Here is a 14,698-nt window from a genome sequence, read left to right as displayed (position 1 = left end):
TAAGATGATCAAGGGAAACAGGATTTAACCAGTCTTGACCTCCGGAAGGATGAGTTTAAGGAGAGAGAGTATTTCAGGAGCAAACGAGCACACGTAGCGAACACTTGCTAAATGGTCAACAGTCCGCCAGGACTGGGTGTGGAACGGGTACAACTAGAGCCAAGGCTCCACCCACGCCTTAGGGTGCCGACTTGGTAGGTAGCGGACGCCAGGACTCAGGTAGTCACAGGCAGGGGCGTTTAAACCGGGACGCTTGACGCCAGCCGGGCCCTCTCCTCGGTCGCCCCGCCCATCTCCGGGGGCGGGGAGTCGTGGCGTAGCTAGCCTATCATCACTGCCGACGCTGACGAAGTCTCTTCTCCATTGGTGGACGACGGGGTGACGTCACGTTCGCCGGACCGGCAAAGGAAGAGGGCGCCATGATTGGCTGGCGGCGGCACGGCGGGTGGTGGAGGAGCTCGGCGAGTCTGGGTTTTACCCCGGTGGTGGACTTTCCCTTTCCATGTTTCGAGGCCTTTGGGGGCTGCAGAGGGAGGGGAGTCGGCTCGGCGGAAACCTGGATCTGGTTCTAAGAGCCGTGGGGTTGAGCAGGGGTGACCGGAAGTGATCTTGGGACTGACCGGAAGCGAGGCCTGGAGGGGAGAGGAGAGCGGGTCCCGGGAGGGAGGGGGCTTCCAGCGGGCGGGGGCCGGGGGAAAGGTGCGAGAACGGCGTGGGAGCGCCGGGTAGGCTGCGGGTCCCTGCTGCTGGGCTGTTTGGAGAGCAACGTGCCCACCACGAGCCTAAGGAGCTCGAGTGTGGGAGTCCAGCGCTGCCTCTGGGCAGTCTGGACTAGTTAAGCAAAGGGGCCCTCGTGCGGCTCCAGAGAGCTGGCGGGGAGGGATTTTGGTAGTTGGGGCAGCCAAGAGCAGGGAGGCAAGGGTACGGGAGATTAGTTAGGTTGTGCGGGCAGTGCGGTTGGGCTTGGGGGCGGCTGGGAGGTACTGTGTGGGAGATCTTGGCTTGGAGTTTTCTACAGTCCTGCCCCCATTGGGTAGAATCACACTACTCGCCTTTGTACAAGAGTCGGTGTCTCCTGGGGCAACGAAGGAGCCAGGATGGCCTGGGCTCTGAAGCTGCCTCTGGCCGATGAAGTGATTGAATCCGGGCTGGTGCAGGACTTTGATGCTAGTCTTTCCGGGATCGGCCAGGAACTGGGTGCTGGTGCCTATAGCATGAGGTGAGTGAGATTTTCCCAGACCCTGCACCTTCTGAATAACAAAGGCAGGATGGAGAATAAGGGGCGCGGGGTGGGGTGGGGTGGAGTGGAAAGAAGAGGTGTATAGAGTTAAAGAAGCTGTTTGCCGTTGGGGAAAAGGAGCTTGTTTCCTTTGTTGCTTTGAGTAGAGTATTGTGGAAGAAATGGAACAAGAGCTTGTAGACATGTCAAGTCTGTGCAGGATAAGTGGAAGAAGGAAGAATGGCCCTTGATTAGCAACCAGATGAATGTTGACAGGCCGTTGTGCCAGTGTGGGAGACTGGAGGCTGATGGTGTGTGTGTGTGCGTGGATAGATTGCGCTGGACTTGTTTGAAGAAGAGGCCAAACTGAGCATGTGAGGGATGTCTGGGAAGTTGAGAGCCGAGACTTAATAAACGTTGGTTGACTGCTTTTTGGGAGGAAATGAGACCTTGGTGAAGAAGTTGACCCATCTATATCTTAGCCTGCTTTGAGCTTTTACTTAATTCTGTGGTTTCTGATTTTTGAAATATAAGCTGTGAAGTGAAAAAGTGTCATAGAGAACTTTTGGATGCTTCTGGACCTTTATGTATCAAGCTAAATGTTGATAATAAATAAAAATCTCCTTTGAAAGCAGCATAACTTGCCACGTGATTTATTTGCATGCATTAGGTATTTCGTTCCCCCGATAGTTTGTTTCATTTATAAGATGTGCAAAAATCATGTCTGGAAATGTTGAAACATCTGCATCTTAGAGTTAGATGGAATATAATTGGGTTTCTAGATGTATTTTAAAGCTTAATCTCAATAAGTGAATCAAAAGAGACGTTAGAACTTAACACTTTGAGTTTATGGATTTATAGGAGAAAGATGCTTTTTAATGGAGAAGGACAAATTTTGCATTCTGATAGTGAGATCCTTTGAGAGTTATGTAATTGAAACTTCTTATCCCTGCTAAACCAAAGTGGGCTTTCCTCACTGAAGTAAAGTTATGAGTTAGAACTTAATAGTTCATCTTCAGGAATCTTTGCTTACAGTTAGGATAATAAAGGCTATCCCTGTATACATATTTTCATGATTTTTAGGGAAATTTGAGTTCTATCATGAAATGCTCTTAGTCTTGAGGAATTTAACTCTAGTTTTGCCTGTCATTATTTACGTAAGTCTGGCCATAAAAATAGAGATTAACTTGGTCTCACAGTAAATGTCCCAACCCTGAGTTTGCGTGTCAGTATCTGACATAATATTTGACAACTTATGCTGTTTGTGTAAAGATTACCACAGCAAAAAGTTTGTTTTTGTCTAGGTTATTGGAGTTTAGGATGGCGATCATGAAGTATAAGTGTTCTTGTTATAAAAGCAGTTCACATTGTCAACAAACATTTTCGCCTCTACTACGTCTTCTCTCTACCACACAACCTTCCGTTTATGAGTACTTTCCTGTGTCGTACCCTGAGTGGCCTTCATAGGTATTAGTGGAATGGCTTGCATATTCACATGTAGAATTTTTTTCCAGCATCAAATCCACAAGAGTTTTCAAACATCACTTTATGTTTTCCCCAGGGCACACTGTGCCAATAATTTAAGTATTTTTTCCTTGTTTTTTTACCTTCCTCTTTTTCATCCCTTTTGCTCTTGTCACTTCTCTTGACTCTTACATACATTTAATCATTTGTATTGACTTGTGTTAACGAGATATTGGTTCTCAAACTTTAGTATTCACGAGAGCCACCTGGAGTACTTAAAAATAGTTTCTAGGGCCCCATTTTCCGTGACTGGGGCACAGACCAGAAATCTGATTTTTTAAACAAGTTCTTAGGTGATTTTGATGCAGGTGGTCCAGGGACCACATTTTGAGGAACACTGACTGGAGGAGTTTTTATACACAAAGACAGTGATCCTTTGCTTTTCCTCTTTCCTCTGTTAATTAGACCATGTGATCGCTTTTCCTGTACCTTTGTTAGGAAAAGTGTTCTCTTTGACAAGCAATTTGTTTTGTAAAATATTTTCCTTAAAGTATTTGTTTTACCCTCCCTCGTTTGCTTATTTTCTACATCTTGTAATAGTTTCGCTTCAGATGTGTTGGTTTATATTTTATAAAGATTCTTCTGAACTGGATTTCTGTTTTCGATTCTTAATCTTCCGCTGTATTCAGTAATATTCTTTTCATAAGTGGTTCTTTAATATTCTCCTTACATTTTCTATACATTTTAATACATGGCACAAATTTTATAGTTAAAATAAAGGACATTCCCTGAAAATATGCTGAATGAAAGAAGCTGGTCACAAAAGACCACATAGCATATGATTTCATTTCAATGTAATGTCCAGAATAGGGAAATCGATAGAGACAGAAAGTAGATTAGTGGTTGACTAGAGCTGTGGGGAAGAGGGAATGGGGAGTGACTGTGTATAGGTATTGGTGTTTTTGCAGGGGTGATAAAAATGGTCTAAAATTGTGGTGATGGTTGCACAACTCTGGGACTACACTAAATAAAATTGAACTGTACACTTTAAGTGGGTGAATTGTATGGTATATGAATTGTGTATCAATAGAACTGTTATAAGAATAAAAAGATTAAATTTTGTGTTTTGTTTTCTTAAAAATTTTCTTTCTCTCATTTCATTTTTTTTAAGTTGAGGTTTAATTGATGTTACATAGAATTAATCGTTTTAAAGTGAACAATTCAGTGGCGTTTAGTTTCTTCGCAATATTGTGTAGCTACCACCTCTATCTAGTTCCAGAACATTTAAATCACCCCAAAGAAAAACCCTGTACCTGTTAAGCAATTGCTCTCCGTTTCCCCTCCCCTCTCTCCCTGGGAATCACTAATATGCAGTCTATCTCTCTGGATTTACCTATTCTGTATATTTCATATACTCTAGTCTCCCCTATATGCTGGCGGTATGTTCCAGGACCCCCCAGTGGATGCCTGAAACTGCAGATAGTACCGAACCCCATATATCCTGTTTTTTCCTATATGTACATACTTGTGATGAAGTTTATAAGTTGTGCACAGTAAGAGATTAACAGTAACTAATAATAAAATAGAACAATTATAATAATATACTGTAATAAAAGTTATGTGAAATGTGGCCTCTCTTTCAGTCCAAACTTATTCCTGAATCTGTGTAACCATCCCTTACTTGCAGCAAAAGGCTTGGTGTCATGTGTTTCAGGGGATCCCTTGCTATAGTCTTCGTACAGGCTCAGTGCTTTCTGGCACAACACGTTGCCGCCATTTGGACCATGTTTTCTGTTTGTGTCTTCCACCCACAAATATAATTTCTTTTCCATCTTAACTAAGCACTCATCATGCACTGTGGCCGTAACTTGCAGCTTGAGGTGCAACAGCAAAACTAGCATGAATTTCTTTTTCCTCCTTCACAATTTCACTAATAGAGGATTTGTTCTTACTGTAGATCTTAGCAACCTCAGCATACTATTTTTTCTTTCCTTATTAAGTCAAAAACTTTCACCTTTTCACTTAAAGGAAACGCTTGACGGCTTCTCTTTCGGCATAGCTCAATTGCCAGCATCACTCTCTTACCCTTTGGGGCCATTGTTAAGTAAAATAAGGGTTGCTTGAACACAAGCACTATGATACCAGAGCAGTTGATCTGATAACTGAGAGGGCTACTAAGTGACTAACAGGAGGGTAGCGTATACAGTGTGGATACGCTGGACAAAGGGATGATTCACATCCCAGGAAGGATGGTGCAAGACTTTATCATGCTACTCAGAATGATGCGAAATTTAAAACTTATGAATTGTTTACTTCTGGAATTTTCCATTTAACATTTTTGGTCCATGATTGACCACCAGTAACTGAAACTGGAAAGTGAAACCTTGGGTAAGGGGGAGACTACTGTAAATGGAATCATGTGTGACCTTTTGTGTCTGGCTTCTTTTGCATAAGTTTTCAGGGTTCATCCACATTGTAGCATGTATTAATACTTTAGTACTTTCTTCTTTTTTATGGCTGAGTTATATGCCATTGTATGTATATATCATAATTTGTTTATCCATTCATCCCTTGATGGACATTTGGACTGTTTCCACTTTTTTTTTTGTGAGGAAGATTCACCCTGAGCTAACACCTGTTGCCAATCCTCCTCTTTTTTTTTTTTTTTTTGCTTGAGGAAGATTAGCCCTGAGCTAACATCTGCACCAGTCTTCCTCTATTTTGCATGTGGGATGCCTCAACAGCATGGCTGATGAGTGGAATAGGTCTGCACCTGGGATCCGAACTCATGAACCTGGGCTGCCAAAGCAGCATGCTTGGAACTTTAACCACTTGGCCATGGGGCTGTTCCCAGGTTGTTTCCACCTTTTGACTATCATGAGTAACGTTGATATAGTGTTATGTTTATAAAAGAAGTGACCGTGAAATGTTTATAAACATTTGTGTACAAGTTTCTGTGTAGGCATTTTTTTATTGAGGTGTAATTGTATTAGTTTATATATATTATAAATTATACATATTGTACATTAGTATATAATACGGTGTTGATACTAACGCATTAGTTTCAGGGTTACAACATAATGATTTGATATTTGTATATATTGTGAAATGATCACCACAGTAAGTCTGGTTAACATCCGTCACCATACATAGTTACAAAATTTCTTTTTCTCCTGTGATGAGAGAACTTTTAAGATTTACTCTCTTAGCAACTTTCAAATACGCAATACAGTCTTGTTAACTATAGTCACCATGCTGTACTCGACATATGTTTTCGTTTCTCTTGGGTGTATACCTAGGATTGGAATTGCTGGGTCTATGGTAATTCTATGCTTAACTTTTTTTGTTGTTCCCTCCAAAATTTAAAGACTATTTTTTTAGAGCAGTGTTAGGTTCACAGCAATATTGAGAGGAAGGCGTCCAGAAATTTCTCATATACCCCCGCCTCCACACGTGCATAGCCTCCTCTCTTGTCTACATCCCCCACCAGAGTGGTATATGCTCTGTATCTACAGTGATGAAGCTACATTGATACATCATAATCACCCAGAGGTTATAGTTTATCGTAGTGTTCACTCTTGGTGTTGTACATTCTGTGGGTTTGGACAAATATATAATGATATGTATCCATCATTATAGTGTTAATGCAGATTATTTTCAGTGCCCCAAAATCCTATGTGCTATTCATTCCCCTACACCCATCCGAAATCGTGACAACCGTTGGTCTTTTTACTGTCTCTGTAGTTTTGCCTTTTCCAGAATGTCATATAATTGGAATCATACAATATCTAGCCTTTTCAGTTTGACTTCTTTCACTTAGCAGTATGCATTTAATGTTCCTGCATAGCTCATTTCTTTTTAGCGCTGAATAATATTTCATTGTCTGGATGTACTGCAGTTTATTTATCCATTTACCTACTGAAGGACATCTTGGTTGCTTCCAAATTTTGGTAATTATGAATAAAGCTGTTATAAACATCCATGTGTAGGTTTTGGTGTGAAGATAATTTTCAGCTTTTTTGGGTAAATACCAAGGAATACAGTTGCTGGATCATGTGGTGAGAGTATGTTTAGTTTTGTAAGAAACCACCAAACTGCCCTGCAAAGTGTCTGTACCATTTTGCATTGCCACCAGCAATGAGTGAGAGTTCCTTTTGCTCTACGTCCTCTTCAGCATTTGTTGTTGTCAGTGCTCTGGGTTTTGGCCATTCTAATAGATATGTAGTGTATGCTTCATTTTTTCAAGAACTACCAAGCTGTTTTACACAGCAGCTGAACAGCTTTGTATTCCCACCAGCAATATACAAGGGCTCCTATTTCTCTACATCCTCAGCAGCACTCGTTTCCTGTTTTTGTTGGTTTGTTTTTAATTAAAGCCATCCTAGTGAGTGCAGAGTAGTATCTCATTCTGGTTTTGTTTTGCGTATCCCTATTGACCATAATGTTGAGCATCTTCATGTGCTTATTGGCCATTCGCATGTCTCTTTTGGAGAAGTGTCTGTTCATGTCTGTTGCCCAATTTTAAATTGGGTTGTTGTCTTTTTGTTGTTGATCTGTAAGAGTTCTTTATATATTCTGGATACTAGCCCATTATCAGATATACGGTTTGCAGATATTTTCTCCCATTGTGTAGGTGGTGGTTTCACATTCTTGATAATGTCCTTTGATTCACAGAAGTGTTTAATATTGAGGAAGTCCAATTTATCTATTTTTTCTTTTGTTGCTCATGCTTTTGGTGTCAACTCTATAAGAATCTATTGCCAAATCCAAGGTCATGAAGATTTATCCTGTGGTTTCTTCTAAGAGTTTTATAGTTTAAGTTCTTATATTTAGGTTGTTGATCCATTTTGAGTTAATTTTTGTATATGGAATGAGGTAGGGGTCCAGCTTCATTTGTTTGCATGTGGCTGTCTAGTTGTCCCAGCCACCATTTGTTCATTCTTTCCTATTGAGTGTTCTTGGCACCCTGGTTGAAAATCAGGTGGTCACAGATGTAAAGGTTTATTTGTAGACTCTTAGTTCTATTCTGTTGATTGATATGTCTGTGCTTCTGCCAGTACCCACACTGTTTTGATTACTATAGCTTTGTAATAAGTTCTGAAATTGGGAAATGTGAGTCCTCCTTTGTTTTTGTTTTTCACTATTGTTTTCACTATTCAGGGCCTCTTGTAACTCCATAAAGTTTTGAGGATTGGCTTTTCTCTTTCTACAGAACAGGCCATTGAATTCTGATAGGGATTTCATTGCATCTGTAAATAGCGTTGGGAGTATTGCCATCTTAACAATATTAAGTTTATCAGTCTGTGGGCATGAGATGTCTTTCCATTTATTTATGTCATCTTTATTTCTTTCTGCAATGTTTTGTAGTTTCAATGTACTAGTCTTTCACATCCTTGGTTAATTCCTATATATTCCTATATATTTCTATATATTTTATTCTTTTGGATGCTATTATAAATGGAATTGTTTTCTTAATTTTCTTTTTGGATTGTTCACTGCTGGTGTATAGAAGCACAACTTTTTTTTTTCTGTTGATCTCGTGTTCTGCAACTTTGCTGAATTCATTTATTAGCTCTAGTAGTTTTTTGGTGGATTCTGTGGGATTTTCTATATGTAGAATGATGTCATTTCAAATAGATAATTTTTCTTCTTTTCCAATTTGTATGCCTTTTATTTCTTTTTCTTGCCTAACTTTTCTGGCTAGGACTTCCAGTGTAATGTTGAATAGCAGTGGTGAAAGTGGGCATCCTTGTCTTATTCCTGATCTTAGAGGAAAATCCTTTTTTTGGTATGTATTTTGGTTATTTTCTTAGTGGTTATCATGGGGATTATAGTTAGTATCCTAAGTTTACAGCAATCTAATTTGAATTGATGCCAACTTGGCTGCAAGAACATACATTAAACTAGACTTATTGTGCTGATCATTTTACAATATATACAAATATCGAATCATTATGTTGTAGACCTGAAACTAATATAATGTGATATGTCAGTTATAAAGAACATACATTAACTCTGTTCCTATCCAACTCCATTTCCTCTCTTTATGTTGTTATTGTCACAAATTACATCTTTATACATTGTGTGCTTGTTACTATATATTTATAATTATTACTTTATGCACTTGTCTTTTACATAATATAGGAAACAAAAAGAGAAGTTAAATACCAAAAATGCAATATACTAGCTTTTATATTTACCTATGTAACCTTTGTAAGATCTTTGTTTTCCATTTGACTTTGAGTTACCATCCAGTGTTCTTTCATTTCAGCCTGAAGGATTCCCTTTAGCATTTCTTGTAGGGCAGGTCTACTTGTGATGAACTCCCTTAGCTTTTGTTGAGGAATGTCTTAATTTCTCCTTCATTTTGGAATTCTTGGTTGATAGTTTTTACTTTCAGCACTTTATCATTCCACTGCCTTCTGGCCTCTGTGGTTTCTGATGAGATATTGGCTGTTAATCTCATTGAGAGTCCCTCATATGTGATAAGTCACTTCCTTTCTGCTGCTTGGAGAGTCTCTCTTTGTTTTTCACCAGTTTGAATATAATGTATCTTGGCGTGGATCTCTGAATTTATCCTCTTGAAATTTGTTGAGCTCTTAGATATGTAGATTCATGTCTTTCATCAATTTGGAAAGTTTTTGACCGCTATTCTTCAAATATTTTTTCTGCCTCTTGCTCTCCCCCTTTTCCTCCTGGGACTCCCATAATGTGTTCACTTGTTGGTGTACCATGGGCCCCTTAGCTTCTGTTCATCTTTTTTTTTTTTACTCCTTAGCATGGATAATTTCAATTGTCCTATCTTTAAGTTCATTGATTCTTTTCTCTTACCTAGTCAAATCTGATGTTGAACCCCTCTAGTGAATTTTTAATTCTAGCTATTATACTTTTTTGCCTAGAATTTCTTTTTGGTTCCTTTTTATAATTTCTCTCTTTTTATTGCTATTCATTACTTGTTCATATGTTATTTTCCTGATTTCCTTTAGTTATATTATGGTTTCCTTCAGCTCTTTGAGCATGTTTAAGACAGTTAAAGTCTTTGTCTAGTATGTCTAGTATCTGGGCTTGCTCAGGGATGGTTTCTCTCAGTTGCTTTTTTTCCTGTCAGTGGGCTATGCTTTCCTTTGTCTTTGTATGCTCTGTAATTTTTTGTTAAGAACTGGTCATTTTGAGTATTGTAACGTGGTAACTTTGGAAATCAGAATTCTCTCCCTCTGTGGAGATTACTGTTGTTGCTTGGTGAAAGCTGCAGTCATCCATTTGTTGAGTGACTTTTCCAAACAATATATTCCTTGTTGTATGTGGTCACTGAAATCTCTTTTGTTATCTCTGTGATCAACAAGTGACTTGACAGAGATTTCCTTAAATGCTTGGATCAAATAAGAAAAGAAAAGAAAAAAGAATATTCTTTATCTTTCTCCCTCTCTCTCCACATACCTAGAATTATTTTTCTTTGAATGTTTAAGAGTAATTTGCAAATGTGATGCCCATTAACACCTAAATATTTCAGTGTGTACGTTTTAAAAACAAGAAATTCTCTTGCATAACCATAGTACAATGATCAAAATCAGAAACTTACACTGACACAACACTATTATCTAGGGGCCGGCCCGGTGGTGCAGCCGTTAAGTTCGCACGTTCAGCTTTGGTGGCCCGGGGTTCGCCGCTTCGGATCCCAGGTGCAGACATGGCACCGCTTGCCACACCATGCTGTGGTAGGTTTCCCACATATAAAGTAGAGGAAGATGGGCACAGATGTTAGCTCAGGGCCAGTCTTCCCCAGCAAAAAGGAGGATTAGCAGCAGTTAGCTCAGGGCTAATCTTCCTAAAAAAAAAAACCCAAAAACAAAAAAACCCACTATTATCTAATCTGTGGATATCTAATCTATCAGATCTTGGCAATTGTCCTAATATTGTCCTTTACAATAGAAGAATATCCAAGATGATGTGTTGATTCTGTTGTCCTATTTCTTTTGTCTCCATTAATCTAGAACAGTTCCTGAGTCTTTCTTTGTATTTTTATGATATTGACAATTTGATGAGTATAGGCCAGTTATTTTGTAGATTATCCCTCAATTTGAGTTTGTTGTTTGCTTATGATTAGATTCAGGTTATGCACTTTGTGTAGTAATACGTAAGAGGTGATGCTGAGTTCTTTTCTGTATATCATATTAGGATGCACATGCTATCGATTGGTCCCATTACTGGCAGTGTTAACTTTGACCATTTAGTTAAGATAGTATATGCCAATTTTCTCCATTGTAAATTTATTATTTTGCCTTTCATAATTAATAAGTATCTTGTGGGGAGATACTTGGAGACTATGTAAATATCCTATTACTTTTCAAACTTTCACCCACCCATTTTAGCATTTATTGATGATTCTTGCCCTAATCAGTTATCTTTATGATGGTTGCAAACTGATGATTTCCTAATTATGCCTTTCCTTTGACATTTATTAGTTTACTTTCTACTGTAAGAAAGAGCTTTCCCTTCTTATTTATATTTATCAGTGTAGCCTCATAGATTCTTACTGTATTCAATAGGTTATAATCTTTTACTATCACTATGTATTTTGATCAGATTGTTCCAGATTTGGCCAGAGGAACCCCTTCAAGCTGGCTCCACACAGAAGCCTTTTAAAATTAAGGTCTTGCTGATGCCTATTGTTCCGAGGTAACTATTAATAGCACACTCCTTCACTCACCAAAGTGTTCCTGTCTGAATGATAAATTATATGATCACTTTATTTAAAATGTAGATCAGATCATGTTACTTTTCGTGTCTGCTATTCTCCTGGCTTGCTCTGCTGTGGCAACATCTGGCCTTCTTACAGTTCCTCAGATGCTCTGCACACTCCCACCTCAAGGCCTTTGCGTTTGCTGTTGCTCTTCCTAAAATAGTCTTCTCCATCCCTCACTTGCTTTAGGTTGCTGCTCAAATGTCACTTTCTCACAGAGGCCTCCTCTCACCACCTTCACATAAAGTAGCAAGTACCTCTTTTCCTCACCAGCACTCGGCTTTCTCTGCTCTGCTTTCTCTTGTCCCAATATCTGATATGTTAGTCGCTTACTTGCCTCTTTCGCCAACTAGAATCAGTGCTCCATGGATGCAGGACTTTGTTTTGTTCTCGCTGTCTCCCTAGTGCCTTAGAACAGTGCCTAACAAATAGTTTGTGCTGATTGTTGAGTGAACGAACTGAGCTCACTCTCACTGTATTTTGTTTCAAAGGCAAGTAGTATAGTAGTTTCTGAGGCAACTATGTCTCTTGAACAGAACTGGTTTTTGTTGTTTCTTTTTTTCCCGTGCTTCTTTTTCAGTACTCTTTTCCTTCACTTTTCCCCTTCAGCTATCACCTAGCCGTCTTCCACATCTTCATCTCTTTTTTTGTCTTAGAGTTGGTCAGTTTTTACTGACTGTTCCTCTGCTTTCCCTTTAGTTCTGAGTCTCTTGTGATGGACAGTGTATTCCTCCCTTTGCCACAAAGTTTAAAAGTTTGCTACTTTTAAAAGATGGTGCTGCCGTAGGGCAACCTAGTGGTGTAGTGGTTAAGTTTGCACACTTCACTTCAGCAGCCCAGGGTTCACGAGTTTGGATCTGGGGCACAGACCTACACACTACTCATCAAGCCACACTGTGATGGCATCCCACATACAAAATAGAGGAAGATTGGCACAGATGTTAGCTCAGCAACAATCTTCCTCAAGCTAAAAGAGAAAGGTTGGCAACAGCTGTTAGCTCAGGGCCAATCTTCCTCACCAAAAAAAGAAAAAGAAAAAAGATGGCACTGCTGTAAAAATATCAAGAAATATGTAGGAATGTTTAACTTCAAATTGAGGATACTGTTGCCTCTGAGAGTTGGAGGGAGATATAACTGGGGAAGGATAAAGGATAAAGGGGGATTCACCTGTTCGTGCTCTATTTCTTAAGCTCAGTGGAGTGTACACAGGTATTTTTTACACATTTTTACAAAACTCTTTAGATGACTGAAATACTGCATAATAATAAGTTGTCCTGTGATTCATTGTCTTTTTACTGAAGGTTTGTAGATTTTTCTTTGCTTGCTTACAGTTTTCTTGCCCTCTTATAATTCTTAGGGAAGATGACCTACAGTCCAGCAATGTTTCCCTGCCTTCCTTTTCCTTCTTTGTTACCTTCTCTTTCCGTTTTCCACCTCTTCCTAGCCTGCCCTCATTCTGTGCTTTTTTTTTTGAGGAAGATTAGCCCTGAGCTGACATCTGCTACCAATCCTCCTCTTTTTGCTGAGGAAAACTGGCCCTGAGCTAACATCCATGCCCATCTTCCACTACCTTATATGTGGGATGCCTGCCACAGCATGGCTTGCCAAGTGGCGCCATAGCTGCACCCAGGATCCGAACCAGCGAACCCTGGGCCACCGAGGCAGAACGTGCGAACTTAACCGCTGCACCACTGGGCTGGCCCCCATGCCCTCATTCTTTATCTGCCTTGTTCGTAGTACCTTCCATTTGTAGGGATAGTTGACTCTCACTATGTGTCATCGGGCTAGAATCTGGGAGAAAAATTAATTTGGGACTTTGGATACACATTTGGGACTTTGGATACACAAGTTGGTGTTCTGATTTTCCTTTTACCACTGGTTCATGTTTTGAATGCACAAGTCCTGGTTGATTCACTCAGTCACTAAGCAGATTTTTATTCATTCATTCAACAAATATTTGAGTGCCAACTACATGCTAGGTTTTCTACAGCTTGATTCTGTAGCTTTGAGTCTTTTCCATATGCTCCCATATGCAGGCACTATGTCTAGTGCTATAGTGATTAAAAGATAAATCACAGAGGTTCTTGTCCTCATCTTCTCTACCAAACTGTAAGCAAGTAAAGACTGGTATGTATATAAAAAGGTATGATGCAGACTAGAAAATGATATGCCCAGAACACTTACAGATAAAGTGCCGTCGGAGTTCAGAACATGGAAAGACTACTTCTACCTCCTGAGGGTGGTCTCTGAAAGAAGAGCAGGATTTGGCCATGTGAAGAATGAGAGAGAAGATATTCCAGGCAGAGGGATTGTGGGAATAATGGAATTGCTGGATTATGGAGTTTGTGCATCTTCATACAAGATAATGCTAACTTGTTTTTCCTGATTACCTTGGAGTTCAAGTGTTTTGGTTCTTCTTCATTCTAGCCAATACTTTCTTTAGTCATTGTTTTGATTTTTGTCAATCTAGTGGATGTGGGTTTTATTGTGGTTTTAATTTGCATTTTCCTGATTTCTTATGAGACTGAGCACCTTTTCATGTGTTTATTAACCATTCATGTTTTTGTAAATATTCAAGTTTTTTTGTGTGGGGGGGGTCTTTTTCATATTAACTTATAGGAATTTTAAATATATTTTGGATACTCATCTTTTGTGAGTTATGTGTGTAGTCCATATCTTCTCCCAGTGTATGACTTGTCGTATCACTTTATGTGTCTTTGGCTACATGAGTTTGGCTACATGTCTTTGGTTCCAAAGTTCTTAATTTAGTGTATTATAATTTATCAATCTTTTCCTTTATAGGTATGATTTTTGTGTCTTGTCTAAGAAATTCTTCCTTCTCTAATGCCATAGAGTAATTCTCCTATGCTGTCTCCTATATTGTCTTCTAAAGGTTTTACGTTTTTGTTTTTCATACTTAAGTCTTTAGTCCACTTAGAATTGACTTTTTTTAAAAAGATTTTTTATTTTTTCCTTTTTCTCCCCAAAGCCCCCAGTACATAGTTGTATATTCTTCGTTGTGGGTCCTTCTAGTTGTGGCATGTGGGATGCTGCCTCAGCGTGGTTTGATGAGCAGTGCCATGTCCGTGCCCAGGATTTGAACCAACGAAACACTGGGCCGCCTGCAGCGGAGCGCGCGAACTTAACGACTCAGACAGTGGGCCAGCCCTAGAATTGACTTTTTTAAAAATTGATTTTTGTATTGGGTGTTGGTAAGGATCCAATTCCATTTTTTTTCCTATAGATATCCAAATTTCCCAACACTACTTATTGAA

General features: G+C 39.4%; 1 protein-coding gene across 10 annotated transcripts in view; it reads left to right on the top strand.

The window, feature by feature from the left end:
* Nucleotides 1-311: 311 nt before the first annotated feature.
* Nucleotides 312-14,698, top strand: part of TFCP2 (transcription factor CP2) — a 49,105-nt gene continuing 34,718 nt past the window's right edge. For 4 of the 10 annotated variants that reach the window (XR_011540443.1, XR_011540442.1, XM_070621341.1 and 1 more), the window contains exons 1-3: nucleotides 387-1,219; nucleotides 10,286-10,398; nucleotides 11,267-11,359. Coding sequence is in view for 6 of the 10 variants with exons in the window: in XM_070621341.1 (XP_070477442.1) it covers nucleotides 11,343-11,359 (17 nt within the window). In the remaining 4 variants the exon portion in view is untranslated. Of the gene's footprint in view, nucleotides 1,220-10,285; nucleotides 10,399-11,266; nucleotides 11,360-14,698 lie in introns of all 10 variants that reach the window. The other 6 variants (XR_011540440.1, XM_008512337.2, XR_011540441.1 and 3 more) reach the window with 4 other exon arrangements.

The sequence above is a fragment of the Equus przewalskii genome, chromosome 5 (genome assembly GCF_037783145.1).
Source record: "Equus przewalskii isolate Varuska chromosome 5, EquPr2, whole genome shotgun sequence".
NCBI lineage: Eukaryota > Metazoa > Chordata > Mammalia > Perissodactyla > Equidae > Equus > Equus przewalskii.
Note: the sequence above shows the minus strand (reverse complement) of the source record. Positions and strands in the feature narration are given on the sequence as shown.